The 19,504-nt window shown below is 37.6% G+C and overlaps 1 protein-coding gene across 1 annotated transcript; it reads left to right on the top strand.

Moving 5' to 3' along the window:
• The first annotated feature begins 5 nt into the window (after positions 1-5).
• On the top strand, positions 6-19,145 carry LOC144639176 (fizzy-related protein homolog). The gene is made up of 20 exons (XM_078498448.1): positions 6-799; positions 1,684-1,766; positions 3,040-3,094; positions 3,246-3,283; positions 3,671-3,693; positions 4,885-4,949; positions 5,258-5,323; positions 5,746-5,822; positions 5,994-6,021; positions 6,242-6,298; positions 6,556-6,654; positions 9,087-9,152; positions 9,562-9,664; positions 10,610-10,728; positions 11,608-11,763; positions 12,429-12,530; positions 13,343-13,381; positions 15,214-15,318; positions 16,373-16,465; positions 17,089-19,145. Exons 1-20 carry the CDS (start codon positions 734-736, stop codon positions 17,128-17,130), a joined length of 1,482 nt encoding a protein of 493 aa, XP_078354574.1. The 5' UTR covers positions 6-733; the 3' UTR covers positions 17,131-19,145.
• The last annotated feature ends 359 nt before the right edge of the window (positions 19,146-19,504 follow it).

The raw sequence follows: 19,504 nt of genomic DNA, 5'->3' as shown, positions 1-19,504 counted from the left end.
ATTTCTATCTTTCAAAAGGCACACGTGTAGCCATATATTTCTCACACGTTTGCTTATCTGCCTCTATTCTACCTCGTCTGGAAACCTGTAGTTCCCTTTTAAGGAGAAAAGCAAAAAATTTAACAAAGGAAAACGCATGGTTCAGCCTCATAAAGTTACGCGGTCGACAAGAAAGCGAACGTTTTATCTTCGTTGTGTTGGAAAACCGTTTGCTTCGAAATTCCATTTCCTTGCTGTTATCAGAGCCATGGTGGAGTTGATGTTGCTTTGAACAGAATGCCTTTTACGCCTGTTGTAATCTGGACTTGAAGACATTTACTGTTTGGAAACAGTTTACAGAATCGTTTGTTACTCTGACATGTTTTTGACCGTCCCTTTGGGCAGACGTCTTGCTTGGAGCTTATAACAACTGGATTTTAAGCTTTCCTTTCACTGCAGCTACGGTAGTTATAAAGTGGAAAAGTAACTTTTTTATCTTGCGTGTTGCTGTTTTTGGCTGAAGCGTCTGGAATAACAAGACACTCTTTCGCTTTTGCCAAACGAAATTGTTGCATTGGTGAAACATCATTTTGTTAATAAGCCTACAACTTCACTGGAAGTCAATTCCACCTGAATATACATTTGCAGTTTTTTTATGGTACTGTTTACAAACACTCCTATAAAAGGCAAACAAACAGGATATAAGAGGATTTCATAGTACTTTTTTGTAATTGAACTTCACAAACAACTGAAGATGGACCCAGAGTATGAGAGAAGACTTCTTCGCCAACCAAATGGACGTAGCCCTCTTGCTAATTCTGTGAGTACAAGTGCCATAATTGTTTCCTTGTAGTAATTTCACTGCCAGTTTCTTGTTGTTACACATTTTGGAAAGCCTCAGTAGAGCAAGTCAGAATGCAATGACAAGGAAATTGTGCAGTTATTATTATAACAAGTTGACAGCAAACATGGACTATTGACACCAGTTCCTTTTTGTTGCGGATACATTGATGCTCCTGATGTTTCTTGAGCAAGCAAACAAAACAAATGTTTTGTTTCCATGCTGCACAAACTGGGAAACATTTGTCATGGACACAAAATGTTTCTAAAAGAAATCAGAAACATTTTTTGAGTCTCGGACACAAATTTGTGTCTGCAACAATGTGTCCTTGTTTGCCAGTGCCTTATTGCGCATCCTTACTGCGCAGTATTTTATGCGCAATTGGTGTGCACACAAAATGGCGGCTTTTTTCTAGGAGGCTTAGTCCGTGAGAAAAACAAATCATCGCTTTCTCGTAAAAGGAAAGGGTATGGTGACCCATCTTTTTTTTTCGCATAATTTGAGTGTTGCGATCAAATTCTTTCTGTATTAAAAATCAAAACAGATCTATTTCTATGTTAAAAAAAATATCACTGGAAAGGTGTACATTGCTAGTACTCGCATAGGAATTAACAAGGAAATATATGGTATATACAAGGTCTTCCTGTTCCTAAACAAATGTGGTGACCCCACTTTTTTATTTCAAAATTTAAGTCCCCTTAAGGTGATCAACCAGTAGGCAAGTTTGGTTAAAAATCTATGTTCAGCTCTATTTCGGGGTAATGACCTTTAAGAGTGCTAAACCAGGTATTTGTAATTAAGAAAGTTATGTATCTCACATTGTTTTAACTATCAGCCTGTTCACTATTGTCTGTTATTCACAGCCAAGTTTCAGCGGAGTGCGGCATTTCAGCTCACCGCACCTTAGCCCAGTCAGCTCTCCCAACAGAGAAAAGTATGGAGACAGGTTAGGAAGCATACATGAAGTGATCTTGAAACACTGGTGATATAATTTAAGCTGTCTAGAATGAGGAATTATTAAACTCATCCCCAATAGATGAGCTTGGGGAAGGTGCATATGAAAGTGGGTGGTGGTTCTACATGTAGGTGAAATATGGGCCTCAAACAGGGCCTGCAGGTATCCATGGCAACTCTGAGAGCAGCAACCACCCACCAGGCAGCTCTCCCAACAGTGGAGATACTTACCAACCCTATACTTGCGATATCCACCAATGAGGGAGGGAGGGGGAGGGAGCAAACTGCAGCACAAAAGCACATTTTAGAGCTTGAAACAACTGCATGACCTAACACAGCAACCCTCCAACACCTTCACCTGAAGAACTGGTTGGGATGTTCTTCAGTTGGGCTGACCCAATGAATAGCCAGAATTTCGCGGTGCTTCCTTACATCAAAGGCATTACCGAACCTCTTACAAGAATTCTCAAAAGTCACGATATCCGAGTAACCAACAAACCAATCAAGACACTACAACAAGAGTTCCCTGTTCCCAAGTTTCGACCTCGGGTCGACGACCAGTGTAATGTTGTTTACAAAATCCCTTGCGCGTCTTGTCCCTGGAGTTACATCGGCGAGACAAAAAGATAGTTTAGTGCACGGCGAAAAGAAAATATCAGGAATACTAAACAATGCGCTAAAGGCTCCAATGTAGCAAAACATGCCTGGACTCTTGATCACGCCATCGACTTTGAAAACGCGGAGATAATTGACAAGGGCAACAATCGCATTAGAAAGACACTTGAATCGTGGCACACGGCAAAAACGGTCGAGGCCGACAACAATTCGTGCCCTCTGCCAGGACAATATAACATTCTTTTAAACAAACAGTAATTTATACACTTTTAGCATTCCTGTTAACATTCTTTTACACATACTTTTAACTTTTTAATTTATGCGATTCGCTAGTCATAATTATTCAAATTTTTAGGTCCATTTTATCACTTCATTTTTATCCGTCGAAGACAGCAGTCTGGCTGTCGAAAGCTAATAATTTTTAAAACATTTTACCAGAGAACGCTTTTTATCTTCTTAAAAAAAAATTATTTGCTGCTATACTACATGTAAGCTCATGATTATGTCACTTCACAGTGCATGGTCCCACAATTACTGCTGACAAGCCAAGCACTGGCTCAATTTTAACTTCTATTAAGCCTACAAAGTCATGTAAATTACATTCTGCCACACTTTATGACTTAATAATAATTATTGTTTTGTTTATTTAGGTTTATTCCAAGCCGCACTAGTCCAGCATGGCAGCTTAATTTTAATTTAGTGCAGGTATGTAAAGATCATAGCATTTTCACAGTGTAAACTATTGCAGGATCTTTTGTTATGGAGCTTGTTTGTTTGTTTTCATATTTAATCTCACTGTAAAAATCAATAAAATTTAACTAAAATGTTTATCAAAATTGTGATTTATTTTATCTAGGAAAATAGTGATCCAGCAAAAAACAGTTCAGTTCCAAGGTCAGTGGAATTTGATGGTAAAATGTTGCAGTAAGAATAGTCTCTGTAAGCAAATTTAATTATATTCATGATGAAAACAGGGGCCACCTTCAAATAGATCATTATTCTTGTCAAATAGGTATGTGCTGCCACCTGGCAAAACTTTTGACATAGGTACATGTATTATTGGCACCTTTTTTACAACTCTCTGAAAGCTCTTGTTTTTAATGGCTAATCAAAATACAAAGTGAGGGATGTGGAGCTGACAGTTGTCAGAGAGCAAACATGGAACTTGACAACTTCACCTTGCACAGTTCTTGCACTTAATTAACTGTAATCAATGTTGTGGTGATTGATCAAGAAAAAAGTGAATTTAAAATTATTATAATAATAATTTATTTTTTTCAGGGATGCCACTGTTGATTCCAAGGGTAAGTTGAAATTAATAAATTTTAATATAATATATCCCACTTTACAATAATTTATTAATTTAATAAAAGTGGAAAGGAAACATCACTCTTTTACATGTACTGTAAAAACCCGCAGATAAGCCGCACCTTTTTTCCAAAAATTTTCGCTTGAAAGTGGGGGTGCGGCTAATCTGCGGGAACATTCGGAAAAGGTGCCGTAAATTTTCGTGAACTGATGCTAATTTATGGAAAATTATGTAAATTAATATAACATAAAACTACATAAAGCTCCTATACTGTTTGCAGTGTCGACAATGGCCTATACTTTATAATGTTGATACTTTATTCATGAGCGAGAAAATACCATGAGTATTCATGAGTAAGATGGCCAATTGTTTCTTTCTCATTTTGCACTTTGTTGGAAAATTTGTCGAACTGATTACGAAACTCTCTTCATGCAACGAGTTTATCTCCAATAGATGGATCCCAAATCTCGTTAACTTGTCGATATGATAGCCACGAAACCCGAACGCCTCCATCGCCATCTTGTTTTGCTTTACATTCTCGCCCTATTCCCATATTTCACGTCCGATAAAATGCCTGGTTACTAAGCTACGAACGTTTGGCAAACGCAAGTTCTTGTTGTTGTGACACAAAAACCTATGGAAAAACTGTGTTAAATGAAGAAATAGCTGTCAACAAATGTTAGAAAAAGATCACCCATGATACATGTATGTCAAAGTTGGTTTTCATTATATTAAAGAGCTCAAATTGTGGGTAAGACTGAAGTTTATTCTGTTTCAATGTTCATTGAGTTTACGTTCGATGAAGAAGACTTCCTAAAGACTCAACTTTGGATTTTTGACTCGACTTTGGATTTTCTTTGATTTACTTTCATAAACTTTTTTTCCAACATTTGAGTTGTTAAACTTAGGGTGCGGCTTATCTGTGGGTGTGGCTTATCTGCGGGTGTTTACGGTATATGCCCAAACTTAACTAACTAGTACATGTACAAGACAAAGAATGAATTAGAGTGAATAAAATATTAGACAAGTCAAGAATGAAGATCATGCCTGTGATCAGCCATGTACATACATTTACATTACGGGATACATGTATAAAATTATACATTTACATGTGATTACCCTGAGAGCTTTTAATAATTGCAATAAACTTGGCTTATTTTTATATAACTTAATATATTTTTCCCAGAGGGTATGGCATATCAGTGTCTTTTAAAGAATGAACTTCTTGGTGCAGGAATTGAAGACCTTAAGGTAAATTCTAATGTGTATAAAATGCCCTATCCCACTTTTTGTTTTTCTTTGTGGGTGTAAAATTTAGGAATGTGAAAAAGGAACATATTTTAATTTAAAATTTGTAGGTGCAAGTGAGCTAATGGTTTCACTGGTTTTTGTTTGGTGTTGTGGTGACTTATAACAGAGTACTTATCATTAGTCTTAGAACTACACTATTATTTTCAGTTTCATAATATCAGAAACTGGTGTTTTTTGTGCCATCCTGTACTGTCATATATTGTAATACAGTCATGCTTGTATTAACTGATTTTGTTTTGTCCTTTCAGGAAGTGCCACACGAGGAAAGAAGAGCACTATCCAGCAACAGTAATCACATACATAGTATATTCCAGGTTTGAATAAATTGAATGTGGTACCCTTGTTATAGTAATTTTGCTCAATGTCTTGTTTTGGCATACAGAAGCCTGTGTATTTGAAAAGACACTTTCTTTTCTATATACACAACCTGACTTTCTCCACTTGTAACTCTGATTCAACCTGAAATATTCCACACTTGTCTGACGACATAATTTCCCTTTGTATATTTGAGTACTTACATGTAGTGTAACTACTTATTGTCAGTTGGTTGTTATGCACTAAGCGGATAACTCTATCCTGTACCTACATAATTATATGTCATCAGTACTTAGTAAGAGTTTTTTTCAGGCCATGTTTCCACTGAAACAGAATCATGTTTGTTTTGAACACAGAAGTTTCTTGCACATTGTAAATCCATTTGACATAATTAATTTTTAATTTTCTGCTTTGTTCACAGTATCAGGTGAAAAGAAGTAAGCAAGATGACACAGAATCAGTAGCTTCTTATTCTCTCTCACCTGTCAGTAAGAAAAGGTATTGCGGTCATCAGATCAGAAATACATTATTAATTTTTGTACTTTACACACTGTAAATGATATGTTGATGTTCCTGTACTGTTTTATTCTAAGAATTTGTACTGTGCCATTGATAAAGTTCATTGCAACTAACCTCTGACATAAAACAATTTTAATTATTCTTTTACAGTCAGAGACTTCTACGATCACCAAGAAAGGTCAGTTTTAATATTAAAGCCACTGTCAATAACAGTAACTATATTTTGTTGGCCTTGTTGCCATTTATTTGTATACATGACATATCTGATCAAAACTCCCACAAAATAAATTACAAAAATTTATGTATAAAATACATGTAATTTAGAAATGTTAAAGACATTTTCAATAAATTACAGCTGCTTTTAATTATTTCCAATCAATATTTATTTTTTTTTTCAGTCAACAAGAAAAATTTCCAAGATACCATTTAAAGTACTAGATGCTCCAGAATTACAGGTTTGTAATTTTTAATATTCAGATAGAGTACAGTGCCATTTGTTAAATATGTATCTCATTACACTCAGTAAAATTTTATTTATTTATTTATCTATTATTATAGGTATGTAAAGAATGCTCTAGGTTAGATGTTCATTTTATTTTTGTAAAGGATAAATGAGATGGTGACCATTCTTGAAAATTGATGTTTTGCATTAAATACTCCTCATTAGTGAAAATAAAGTCTATACAAATTTATGAATATTTTTTTTCTTCAGGACGATTTTTATCTTAATCTTGTGGACTGGTCAGGACAGAATATATTAAGTGTTGGCTTGGGAACATGTGTGTATCTCTGGAGTGCATGTACTAGTCAGGTATTAAATAATACTGTTAATAGTAATGGCTGTGAACCTACTTGTAGTTAGTACAGTACTGCTCAAAGTAGGTGGACAGTCTCAATGCAAGAATTAAGATACAAGGGATTATACATGTAACTAATCTTGTTCCGAGATCTCGCGGGTAGACGAGTCGGAAGGCAAGATCTGGTCAAATCCGATTTGTACCACGTGATTGCCTGTCAGAAATGTGGCAGGCAAGTCAATTGTGCATGCCCGAGACAATTCTAAGAAAATGGCAATCAAATGAATAACCAATGCTCAACCAGATGAATAACGAATGCTTTACCATTCTTGTCTTTCCTGGAATAATATCAAGCAGAGTATTTTACTAAAGAATAAAGCAGAAGGCAATCATGAAAGCTTTAGTTCATGTAAGATATTTATTTGATTAAAAAAATTGTTCCTTCCGCAATTACATGCTATAGACATGTCTAGATTTTATGCAAATTTGATCAGGTCACGTAATCGAACATACATATTTGTACGGCGAATTCTCTATTGTTAAACATCTTATTCGTTAGAAATAGCTTTATAATGCTACGAAGAACTAAAAAAGAAATCTTCTTGACTTTTGAGCCTAACTTTAAACTAGTGATACCTATCGGTAGAAATGCCAACGAGTACAACGGGACGCTTTATGATTTTGGTCGATCAATAAACATTGCGCGTTTTCTTTGAAAAGCTTGAATGTTTATGGAATAAAATGCGATTTTATGAAGGCTAAATGAGGAAAAAGTTCTAAAATAAAACCAAAGTAGTGAAGATTTAGTGAGAAATCTTGTAAACTTCATGCTATTTGAGAGTTTCAAGCCATTGTTGTCCGATGCCACTATTTTGGAGAGGTTTCCGCTGTTTTAAAGTCCTATAGGTCTTTAGTCAAAGTGGCAATGAGCCACTGAACACGGAAAATAAATTACGAAACAAAAAGCAAACTTTTACAAAGATTTGCCAAAACAAAGCATTTCAAACTTTCCGCACTGCAGTTAAATCCATTCAGCCCATAAGTATTAAAAAATTTGAGGTTTTAAAAGGTAAAAGCCTGTTTGGACAAGTTTGAGGCCAAAGATGGAACAAGTTTATTTTATTTAATATTCCGAGAATAATTCATCACGCGCAATGCGTGATGTCTCAAATGTCACGTTAAATTGTTGTTGTTGAGACACTGCAAATTGCGTTCGGGCAACCAGCTTTTAGGAAAATTAAAGGCCCTGTTTCCCAAGAAAAAAAAACGCCGGACAATCCAGGAAAAAATGTAGTATGGGGAATTTATTTTATAAATTCAAGAAACGAAATAAAACTCTCTTCTGATCGATAAAATCCGTGTTGTTTACTTAGCCAGACCCAACTTAATTACGCATGCAAATTTGTATGGCTTCGAAATTTTCGAAGCTCTGGAAATCTTGAAGCTTTGAAATGCATTTCTTGCCTTCATCTTAAATGAAATTAAATTCTAAACAAAGTTTAATTCAAGTTTCTTTCGTATTTCAATCTCTAGTTCGGTAATTTTAGCTTTCTGAAGCGAACAGATTTGAAACCTCTGTTATCTGAGACGCATCTTGTCTGGGAATTTTAGTTGCCAATGAATCATGCACGTGCTGAAGAAATTAGTAGCGCGCTGATTGGCCAAACTACAACAAAGTGTGCACGTGCTGAACAGATTCTGCTGAACGGATTGGCTAAAAACATTAGAAATTGTGTCGTCACGATCTACCTTACATTACATTACATTACTTACATTTCTCGACATTTGTAGTGTTTCTGAGATTTTTTTCGCATATACAAATCTTCTCGCGGCTCTATATTCTGCCGCCTCGTCAGGCCTTCTGGTCTTCCAGAAGGCCTGACTCGTTGGCAACAATGAAACGTCCCAAAAATGAATATATTTTGATTGCGTGTAGGATCTCTAATCTGCATAAAAAACAGACATTCCCTAGGGGCCACAGTGCATGTTCAAATTTAGCGCTGTGACAGGCATGTTTTGAAACAGCCAATCAAAAGAATTGAATTGTTTTACTTTACCAGATCTCGCCTATCGGCTCGACTACCTGCGAGATCGGGGAACGAGATTAGATTATAACCTCACTTTTGAGTGTTACTGGAATAGTACAAACTGTCTATTAATTTTGTGTGGAGTATTCAGTTTTTAAAAAAGCTTTTTAAGTCCTGCCGACAGTGATGAGCCCTGGGCTATTTTTGTAAGGTGTTTTAAGGGGGCATACATGTAATAATTATTTATGAAATTAACTGTTATCTATTTTAATGAACTTTCTTTTTATCCTGAATGTATGTAAAAATTTAAGCTGAAGGCACTAGAGAGAGAACTGATGCGTCTGATGGTATACATTTACTAAGAGTCTGTAATGAAAAGACTATCATGATAAATTTTATTTCTGTCATTTTCCACACAGGTTACAAAACTATGTGATCTTGCATCTGATGGTGATTCTGTAACATCAGTGTCTTGGTCTGAAAGGGTACTGTCTGATTTTTTTTCTTATTATTGCATCTTAAAACCTCAGATACATCTAGTTAATCAGTCTGCTCTTGGGACTTCAAAACCTGGTCGTAGTTATAAATTAAACAGGGCACCTAGTCATATTAAAAGCACTGACTGAGTTACATGTTCAAATGAATAATGAGGCAACCATGTTTACTTAATGAGTTGGTCATAATGCTTGGCTCTACTGTATTATACAGTATTTTCTCCAATTTGATCCTTTTAATCTTTGCCACAAACAACACATCTTAAAAATTTCACCTGTAGTACTCATTTACAAGCTTGTCAATTTTTCATCTTGTGCATGCAGTCCATCCCAATCTTCCTTATTCGTCCCCATTTTTGTTTTATTAATATGTAACTTATTACTTTACCTGTTTCAACAGAGTGGCCTTGTTGCCGTTGGAACACATAAAGGTCTTGTTCAAATCTGGGATGCTTCGGCACAAAAACGAGTGTCAACTATTGAAGGACATACTGCTAGAGTTGGTAAGCAAGTGGAATAAGTCATCACTTTCTGCTTCAGCACAACACTGTAAGATTGTTTTTTAGGCCTGTATGGTTTTCAAGTCCATGCCTCAAACCAGTCACTACAAAATCTGATCACTTTGTTTGATTTCAACAATAAAATAATGTTGTTAAAAGGCAGTCACTATCTTGTCCCCAGAGTTTGCTCTTCTCTTGATCAGCAAACCCAGACTCTGGACAAGTCCAGCTTGAAAGTCCTTGATTCGTGGACTCAGGGTTGGAAATTAGCGCTCACCCACTCGCCCAGGTGAGTGTGAAAACGGTCGGGCGAGTACAACTCACGCATCACTCGCCCGGTTTGGCGAGTACGATTTTTTCAAAATGTGTTAGCCAACATAGGTGTATTTTTTTATATTCCACAATCGACGCTGTCTACAAGCAACATTGGTTTGTAAACAGACAGAAATGGCTTCCGCTTGGCGATTGTTACATAACAGATGTACTTGTACAAAGTAATACCTCTCGTCATAAAAACACTGACTCGTCCACTGAGCTGCAAAACGGGGCAAGATGGCTAATTTCCGCGAATTTTAGTGTACAATTTCGATACCTTGCTAACAAAATACAGGGCGATGGGGGAGGGGGGGATTTACTTTTTTAAATGTTTAATGGAGGAGACTGGGCGAGTGAAAACTGATTTGGGCGAGTGCAATTTGCCAGTCACTCGCCCAGATGGCGAGTGCTCTGAAATTTTAGTTTCCAACCCTGTGGACTTCAGTCACTGAATGTAGACTCAGAGATAATTCCATTCAAGACAAAGCTGGTTAGCCAGTAATCGATAACAATCAGCCTGCTCATGAAAAGCCGACTCCGGGGACAAGATTTGTCCAAGTTGACCAGAAAGTTTACGTGGCAACCTTTTGAGTAAAATTCAAAGCCTGTTTTTTTTTTTTTTTTTTGTTAAAGGTGCACTAGCTTGGAATGGTGACATGCTGTCATCCGGCAGTAGAGACAGACTGATTCTTCAGCGTGATGCCAGAACTCCCAGCCCAGTGGAGAGAAGACTGATTGGACATAGACAAGAGGTTAGTAAATGATCTGTATGTTTTAATTTTGAACTGCAGATGTACATTGTACAGCAGACAATTATAGAAACTCTTTTGCTTGTTGCTTGTGGCATGAAAAACAGATGGAAAAACTGACTCCTTTTGATGGCTGTAATCAGATCTAACTAAATCTATTTTACTTCAAAGAATGATGCAAGTTACTGCAATGTACTGCAAAATCAAAGTGTTTTGTTCCCCGTGTCAGTAGACTAAAAGGTTACATGTTAGTCTGTATTCAAGCCTAGTGGCCCATCAGGCTGAAGCTTATCCCAGTCTTGTAGCATGAAGCGATTATAAGAATTTCACCCCCCCCCCCCCCTGGATGGGATGCAAGTCCCCAGCATTTAATCTGTTGGTACCCATAAACACCTGTGTTAGGGTAGAGATAGGCCAAGTGTATTGACCAAGGACACAGCACAATGAACTCAGCTAAGGCACAAACCTGGACCACTTGATCCAGAGTCTAGCACATAAATTTACTTTTAGGCCATCGCGCCTCCCAAAATAATGCAAAAGTTCAATTAAAAGATCATTTCTCTCAACAGGTGTGTGGAGATGCAGTGGTGGTATACAATGTATACCCATTTATACGGAGGGAGGCACTGTGAGAGTAATGTGTCTTGCCCAAGACAGGGTTGTAGCTAACGGCCAGCTGCCGGCTAATTTCATCAGCTGAAAGAGAATTTGAATCCCGCTAAAGCCGGCTGGGCTGAGCCAGCTTAGTGTTTTCTTAGCTACAACCCTGCCAAGAATGAATCTGGACTGCTTGATCCAGAGTCCAACACACTTACTTTTAGGCCATCTCATCTCCCAAAGCTATGTGAATTGATCAATAAGAGAATTTCTTTCTGACAACAGGTGTGTGGACTGAAGTGGTCTCCAGACCATCAGCACCTGGCCTCAGGAGGTAATGATAACAAGCTACTGGTATGGAACTTGTCCAACCTGTCTCCTGAGCAGCAGTATGGTGAACACTCAGCAGCAGTCAAAGCCATAGCATGGTCCCCTCATCAGGTATGTTTGGTGTAAAAATTGTGCATCAAAGTTACTAATTGCTTTGATTGTACAGTAATCTACTGCATAACTTGCACTCTATGCAAAATGTTATACGTGGGAGAGACAAGAAGGAGACTAGGAGATCTATTGCTTTCGTGAGCAAAGAGATCAGAAAAACGACAAAGATGTCTGTCAACCTGTCTCTAAACTTTTTAATCTCCCCTGTTTTTTTCTTTTGAAAACATGGTGATATTCAGCCTTTCTCTTCATCAAGGTAACCCTGTAAGTGGCAAGCCTCAGAACAAAAATTTATTTTTTAACTCAGTACCTTGGAGACGAATGCTTCTCGTTTAGATAATTTATTCATGTATTTTTCGATACGAATTTGTTTACTCAAATAACATAACGCTATACTACAGTATAATTATTATAACACACAATCCTCCATTTTCGTCCCACTAAGGGCTACGTGTACGTAACCCACGAACCGTCAGCTTTCCAAATACGTTTTATTTTAATCAACTTCAAGTTGATAATCAACTTGTAACATAACTATTAGATTTTTACATCTCAACTTGTTTCATTAGCTTCTAACGGACCTCTGTTCCAGTCAATCTCACTGACCTTTTTGTTAAAACAAGCTGCTACACTGTAATACTGACTGGACTTCTTTTTGTCTACAGCATGGTCTGCTCTCCTCAGGGGGTGGTACAGCTGACAGATGCATCAGATTCTGGAACACTCTAACAGGACAACCACTGCAGTGTGTGGACACTGGCTCACAGGTATTTGGATGAATTCATATCTACTCTTAACTTTTTCATAACAAATTCAAGTGGCATGTTATAAGAATAAAGGATTTGATCAGCACAGAACTGAAAAGCAACACCTTGATATACAAGGTAATTGGTAGGAAATGTAGGGCAAACGCTTAGGAGAATATTAATGTCGATCAGATCATAGCTAGCATTTCCAAGTTCTTCTCAATGGCAAGGATTTAATACCTCATACCGAGTTTAAGGTCGGTCCGTTTCATAATATACCTGTTGAGCTTTTTTTTTTCTCATTTAGGGACGGACCATTATTTTCTTGGAGGGGGGGATGAAAAATTTTCCTCTGCAAACTTTTTTTTTAGTTTATGCACCCCTGCAAACATTTTTTTCGAAATTCTTACTATTATTTGTTATACATATCGTGTTTGCAAACAATTTATTTTGTCTTTCCAGGCCCTGCAAACAATTTTTTCAATATTTTTCATCCCCCCCCCCCCCCCTCCAAAAAAATAATGGTCCGTCCCTTACATGTAGTTACATTATTTTGCATGTCCCAAACACAAAAATCGAGGGAGACCTCCTTGGAATGCGAGGTGAACGATCAACTTTCTTCCATATGGACTGTTGTTGGTGTAAGAAAAACTTGTCCCTTGAGACTACACCTAACATCAACTGCCCTTGCATTATATCTCATGGTAATAAACACAGAACAGAGTGAATCACAGTCTCCCGTACTTAGTCTCGTGGTATTTCAATAGTATACTGCCTTGCCCTCGTATATCAACAGTTTAAGTTTACTGGTCGTATTTTCTGTCTCATGTCAGGTTTGCAACTTAGCATGGTCAAAGCATTCTAATGAACTGGTGAGTGGTTTTGGTTTCTTTCATTCATAGAACCTATTTTCGGGATTCCTTGTGAGTAGTGAGTCTTGACATGTACATGTAGAAATAGCTAATTCACCAAGGTTTGTTTCTTTGTTTGTTTGTGTATCAGGGTTAGTTAGTACATATTCATTGTCTTAAGAAATGGTCAGTTTCACGGGGCCTCCTTGTATCATGATTTGTTTCTCCATGTAAGAAGTTCTTTATAGTAAAGGGATCTTCCGGGTTGCAATGCATCATATAAATGGAGTTTTTGAGTTACAATACAATACAATACAATACATACTAGTTATGCAACGCTTTCGAGTGGTATACTATGGAATATCCCACGAGTCACTTGTATTTTCTCGGTATACACACGAGCCTTTAGGCGAGTGTGTATACCAAGAAAATACAAGTGACAAGTGGGATATTCCATAGTATACCACGAGAAAGTGTTGTATAACTATTTTATACCATGCCATAGAAAATACGCTCACTAAATTTCGTCGAGAATACAATCGCAGCGCACGATGGGAAGGTTGGGTTGAATACCGTCGAATATACAACGGCTTTCCTGTATTCTGATTGGCTGTATTTTCTATGGCATGGTATAAAATACAATACAATACAATGTTTAATGTGGTCATTACACTTAGCTATGGTTTCGATGCGTCCCGCAGATATGGTTAGCAAAATCTGCGGGAACGCACCAGCTAGTTTACAGGTAAGCCACAATGAAAATAAAAAAAATAAATAAATAAAAAATAAAATAAAATAAAGTGAATAAAATTCTTCAAAGCTTTAAAGCTTTAAATATGTGCGACGCATTTCCTGATTAAAAATGAGCTAAAAGTTATAGAATATATACAATTATTTAATTAAAAATTAAAAATGACGACTAATATCTACAGCATTTAACGCCTTTCTAAAGGATTTATAGCATATTGAAGTTCTGGCAGTGTCTGAGAGGCTATTCCATAATTTGGGGGCGAAATATCGCCAAGATTTGAGTCCGTGCTTGGTAGTTTGCACTTTAGGTGCAAACTACCATAAAAACATGTAACTGTTCATAAAGAACATGTACCTTCTTTATGATTTCGGCCTTTTTTGGAGTTGTGTTGTTCAATCACATCACAGCTTTCCTCGTTTCTGAGGTAAGGAAACGTTATTGAGACTTGCTCGCACTCTTTTTTTGAACTTGAACATGAAATGGAAAAAAATACCAATACAGTCGTAGTACGACCAATCTAGCCAACTAAATATATCAATACAGTCGAAGCTCTCTTAACGGACACTCTCGTAAGCGGACAGCTCTACTTGCGGCCGCCTTGTTTGAAACCCCGTTTTACGCTCCCATACAAACTCTGTATTTTAACATTCTCGTAAGCGGACATTCCCGTAAGCGGCCGCGGACACTTTCGGAGATTACGACTTAGACTTTTTCCCTTTGTTTTTAAGCTCCCGTAAGCGGACATCCCAAAGAAAATCCTTTTAACAAACTCTGTATCTTGTTTTCATCAATCATTTTCACACCGCCGTTCGTCACTAACAATGATTTTACAGTAGTTACAGTACCATATTTCAGTGCTTGTTTTGTCGTCATCCACGTCCCTCCGGTTATAGTTAGCTGGGCAAGCTCCCATAAGCGGCCATCTTTCCCCTACACCTCTAGTGGCCGCTTACGAGAACCATTCTCGTAAGCGGCCAGCTCGAGATACGGACACTTTTTTCGCGTCCCGAGGGTGTCCGCTTACGAGAGCTTCGACTGTACATACGAAATTTAAAGGCATTGGCACGCTTTTGAACACATATATCGATATTCTTCATTGCAGGTTAGCACACATGGCTATTCACAGAACCAGATCCTAGTTTGGAAATATCCATCTTTGACTCAAGTAGCCAAGTTAACAGGACATTCTTATAGAGTTCTTTACCTGGTAAGTTCGTAGTTTCTATTCACTCTGCTTCTCGTTTGCACGTTTGATTAAATCATTAGAGCGATGTTTACTCGAGTGTTGAAAGCATTTCTATGCTTCGTGATTGGTTTAAAACTTTCGCGCCACTTTCTCAGCAAATCAGGACTAAAACCAAAACCAATCATGACTCGCTCACACACGTTTTCTCGCGCTTCGTGACGGCTACATATAGTTGCTTCGAGTTTTGATTGGCTCACTGGTTTGTCCGTGTCCTTTGTGATTAGCCAGAGTTATTACTTTACTTTTGATTTATTTCAAAACTTAGTAGCTGATGCAGTCATTTCAACTATGAAAACATTTTTTATTCTTAAAAAATTGCCCTCTGCTTGTGTTATTTTCCATTTCTTGACTTGAATAGATGATTTTCTGAGCTTCTTTCAACTGGCAGACTCCTTTTAGAATGTTTCACAATCTATGTTGCTGGGATTTCTCTTTACCTATGAGATAATATTAAAACTTTATTTAAACCAAGCTTATAACTTCACCTAAAACAGCTCTACAATATAAAATAAACTACCACACTCAGAAATAAAATAAAAAAGAAGTCTGCAAAATTAAGAATAATTCCTGATTTGGGATAACTATTTTACTGAAAATTTCATTGGGCTTGTGTATGTAAGTATTATTAAACATAATTAGTGATTGAGCAAGTAAAAAAACTTTTGTAAACATTTCATGTTAAAAATTTACGGGCTATTGCCGATCCTCACTTAATTCTCTTCACCTCACCACGGTCACCTAGCCTCACTATCTTCTGCGCGGTTACTTTCCAATATGGCGCCGGGAACTGTAAAAAGGGCTATTGAAAACAGCCCTATACTGCGCTTAGTGATTTGGTTGATAACTACATGTAACACCAAACCAACCATGACTCGCTCACACACGTTTTCCTGCGCTTCGTACCGGCTACATGTATTTGCTTCAAGTTTTGATTAGTTCACTGGATTGTCTGGTTTAACTTGAGCTTTGTATGAAGTCGTGGGTTCACTAATGAGATTTTTGTTGTTGCTCACAGGCCGTATCGCCTGATGGTGAGGCTATAGTAACAGGAGCTGGGGATGAAACTCTTCGATTCTGGAATGTCTTCAACAAAGCGCGCTCGCATAAGGTAACTGCTGTCTAATTGTTGTTGTTAGTTTGCTTGTTTGATTGATTTTGTGTTTGTCTGTTGATTGGTTAGTTTCTTTGTCGAGTAACTGTTGGTGCGTTAGTTCTTTCCTGTATTTCTGTAGCGGTTTCTTTCATTATTAATCCTTAGTGTGTAGATCTCTGTATGCGACAGCGTTAGTTTGTTTCACTCTATTGTGTACTTCCATGTTGAATAATGTCTGATGCAGATCTTTCACTGGCTTTACACCAATCAACATGGTGCAATCGACTGAGTAAAAAGTTCTCGTAAAAATTGGCTACTTTGCCCTCAAAGCTCCAACGGCCGTGTGCTTTGCTCAAGGTTTCAAGTGCACTTGGCTATTTTTTCTTTTTAGGCACGAAACCAATGTGCTATTGATTTGTTCACAGCTGAACAAAATGTGTTGGGTGAGGCTATGCGCATACGATACCTTATAACAGATCCTATACTGTATTGACCTCTATTTCCCAGGAAACAGTGCATACATCTAGTTAGACAGTATCCAGAGTCTGCCTTGAAGGAACTCTTGAGTGGCAGTTTGTAACGTCTTATAAATCCCACGCTTTTATCATATTAATGTTTTCTCTGTTTTCCTTAAATAGGAATCGAAGTCGGAGCTCAACCTGTTTTCCAGAATAAGATGATATTAGCTAGAGGAACTCAATAGTTCATAACCCTGATACTGCACTTAGTAAATAAACGTTAACCATTTAATTATATAAGAGGATGCACAAGAAATATTTACACATGTATTACCCAAAAGGGACACAGTATCGTACGTATACAAAGTTTTCTTCGCAATAAAGCGAGGAGTTAAGATTATCATAATAGTTAACAAAATATTAAATACAACAAATTTTTGTGAGCTGCAGTAACCTTTTTAAAGGAACAGTGTCACGAAAACTCTTCTAAGTTTTTGTGTAAACTATGCATTGCTAAAATTTTGAAGGTGCACTCACTGATCAACAGAATAACCTGAACAACAAAAGAAAGGCAAAAATTTATTCTGTAAGATGTGAATAAACCGTAAGCAGTGGACTTTGTGTTTTTCTTTCAACTAACACTGTCAAACTTGAAACACTGTTCAAACTTGAAAATGTCGGCCCGACTTTTTCAAGTTTTAGGCCGTTTCTTCCCTACCAGTCCGTGACCACACCACTGTTTACAATGTTCGTGACAAGTACGGTACATTTAAGGCCAGGTCACTATCAGTTGACTTCCAACACCTTCACTGGACTTTCAAGTAGCAATATATGCCTGGTGACACTGCCCCTTTAATCCCTTGCTTATTGACTCTGACATGTCTTTTTGATGTAACTTCTGAGCTGACTCGTCCTCAGTCGTCTTCATATAGCACGCGGCAAAGGGAGAAGTACGCACGCGCTCCCTTTCCAGGTACCCATCTCTCCCTCCGCTGTATCTTAGCCGCGTGCTTTATGAAGACGACTGGGGAAGAGTCAAACTTCTGAGAGTATGATGGTACGGCAACAAGACAGTATCTCATCGCATGTCTGCATGGCATTGTATAAATATCGTGCGGAGAAGTCAAATGCTGATCACTGTTGGAAATTAAGAATAACGAGGGGCCGCCTAACGGTTGTAAAAATTTAAAAAGCGGATTTCTGTGCTCGAGAGACGATATTTTTGTATTATTTCAGGGGGCAACAGAAACGAGAGTAATGTTACTTGCGTTAAGTTTAAACTGGCTTAGAGCAGTTTTCAATTAAGTGTCGTAAAACCAGAAAATAGAACACAGACAATTCAGTAAAGCAACCAACTCGAAGAAAATACATATCATGCATCCGCCAGGAAGCGCTGGAAAACGTGCGCAAGCAAGTCACGATTGGTTTTGGTTTTACTTCTGATTGGCTGAGAAAGTGGCGCGAGAGTTTTAAACCAGTCACTGAGCGTAGCAATGACCAACAAACGCGAATTACTTTCGACACAAGTGAAAACCGCTCTAATGAGGCCCAAAGTCGAGTTTTATATTCGCAATATAGAGTTTGTTTTTTGCTGTTCAAGTTTGTACCTTCAGTTTATTACCTAACCTGCAATCAGGCGTTCTTTTTTCGCAGCGGGAGGGAAGAAAAAAAAGAACGCCTGATACATTTATTTGGCGAGTCGGCTGCATTAAAAGGGCCAAATTTCCAGAATTTGGACTTTTTTCTGATTGATCGTGAAACAAAAGGCAACAAAAACTTGCAGGGTTCATGGTAACTTTTTCATCATCCATTGCATTTCGATTTACAGGCGTAACAAGAACTTTTTACTTTGTGTTAAAGACCTTTTATTTAGTGCACTGCCATAACACATACTGGTTTCAAATGAGGGTCTGTTTATATCGAGAAAAGATATCCAGGGACAAATGTTCCCCCCAATGGGGTTGCTCCGAGAAGTTTTATGTGGGAAGGCTATGCCTTAAGGCCGAACACCCTATTGTATACCATTTTAGACAGAAAAAGAAACCCTTTCGGAACGAATGCGTAGCAAGTTAAAAGGGTTACTTGCTCTCTGGTGTAAGCAAGTGTCCTACAATTAGGAAAAGTTACTTCCAAATTTTAAATATTAACATTTAAGCAGGTTTTCCACCCGAGATATTCTGCAAGGAAATAACGTGTGCCAGAAATGAAGCACAACATTGAATAAAACAATTTTCCAACTTGTCGTTTCTGTTAAGTTTAAAGAGAACTGATAGTGGTAACGCGTGTTTGATTCTCGTGAGCTTTGAACAGAGTCTGGAATTCTTGAAAAAGTAATGGAAATCTTCAAGACCTGGAAAAAGTATCAAAAAAAGTTCAAGTTTGTAGTAAAGTCTGGAAGTGTTTTCCAAGCTGTTGCTGATATTTGTTTTTAGTATAATCCAGCCCTTATACTTTGATGGGTCAGTACTACAGCTCTTCATCACTTGCCATTAGGCCATCCCAATAAAATGTTTCGTTTCCCATCGCCCGACCGACCCATTTTTTTCGAAAAGTAAAAAAAAAAAAATTCCAGATTCACTAGTTTACTTCAATTTAC

Source organism: Oculina patagonica, chromosome 14 (genome assembly GCF_052425735.1).
Source record: "Oculina patagonica isolate OP01 chromosome 14, crgOcupat, whole genome shotgun sequence".
Lineage (NCBI taxonomy): Eukaryota > Metazoa > Cnidaria > Anthozoa > Scleractinia > Oculinidae > Oculina > Oculina patagonica.
The sequence above is the reverse complement of the archived record's forward strand: the minus strand, read 5'-3'. Positions and strand labels throughout refer to the sequence as shown.